Below are 964 nucleotides of genomic sequence, written 5' to 3' on the forward strand. Positions count from 1 at the left end.
CGACGACAGAATATGGGATTTTTAAAGGATTTTTTCTTTTCAAAGTATAGGTAGGAGGGTCTAATAAGAAACGATTTAGGAAGGATTTTGTAATACACTCCAAAGTTTAACAGGATTATGTGAGATATGGGGAAAAAAAAAGAAAAAAAAAAGAAAAATCAAGGGTTTTGTCAAATATCCCTGGAGGTCAGTGGGTTTTGTGTAATTAACCCATTAAAGAAGCTCCATCTAATTAAAACCGTCAAATATACTTAATAAATCTCATCACTACCAACCGAGCAAAGCTGCCTCTCCGTAGTGGGCCAGCCGGTTCTTTTCCTGTCGCTTTCCAGTCCACGTCAGCATTCCCACGGTGCTACCGCCGGCCGCACCTGTTACGGTCCCAAGACAAAAAGAGACGACCTTGCAGCGGGCGCAACTACGACTGCTCTCTATAAATTCCGCTTCAGTTCGCTCTGCCCTCTTTTTCTCCTCTCCTCAGAGATCTGATCTTTTCTGCTGCTTTAAGATTCGTGCCGTGATCACGCCCGAAGGAAGCTTCTTTGAAAGGGTTCATTCTCCCTCGTTATTTGTATCTTTTTTTTTTCTTTCAATTAAAGTTCGCGGGTTTTTCCACCGAATCTTGGTCCTGGATCCACTGAATCGTTGGTATTTGACACCTTTCCCTTCAAAATTTCGATTTGATTCCCGTTTGAACCAGCACGAATCTTAAAGCCAAGCCATGGACGGCTTCCACGGCCTCGGCAAGGTCTCATCCTACGCCTCCATCGCCGACGCTGACGACCTCGACATCTCGAAGCTTCTAGAAAAACCCAAACCCAATTTAGAGCGGAAGTGCTCTTTTGATGAGAGGTCCTTCTCTGAGCTCTCGGTCAACGTGAGAGCCGCTGATGGGCTTGACCACGTGTACTCGCCGAGTGGGTACAGGTCGGGCTTCGACACGCCGGCGTCTTCGTCGGCGTGG

At 46.6% G+C, this 964-nt stretch overlaps 1 protein-coding gene across 1 annotated transcript in view; it reads left to right on the top strand.

The window, feature by feature from the left end:
* LOC109825115 (alkaline/neutral invertase CINV2-like) overlaps window positions 287-964 on the top strand; it is a 12,139-nt gene continuing 11,461 nt past the window's right edge. Inside the window, exon 1 of the mRNA XM_020391849.1 lies at window positions 287-964. This exon is cut by the window's right edge and continues 108 nt beyond it. Within this exon, the coding sequence (XP_020247438.1) occupies window positions 722-964 (243 nt within the window). The 5' untranslated portion in view covers window positions 287-721.

The sequence above is a fragment of the Asparagus officinalis genome, chromosome 10 (assembly GCF_001876935.1).
Source record: "Asparagus officinalis chromosome 10, Aspof.V1, whole genome shotgun sequence".
Taxonomy (NCBI): domain Eukaryota; kingdom Viridiplantae; phylum Streptophyta; class Magnoliopsida; order Asparagales; family Asparagaceae; genus Asparagus; species Asparagus officinalis.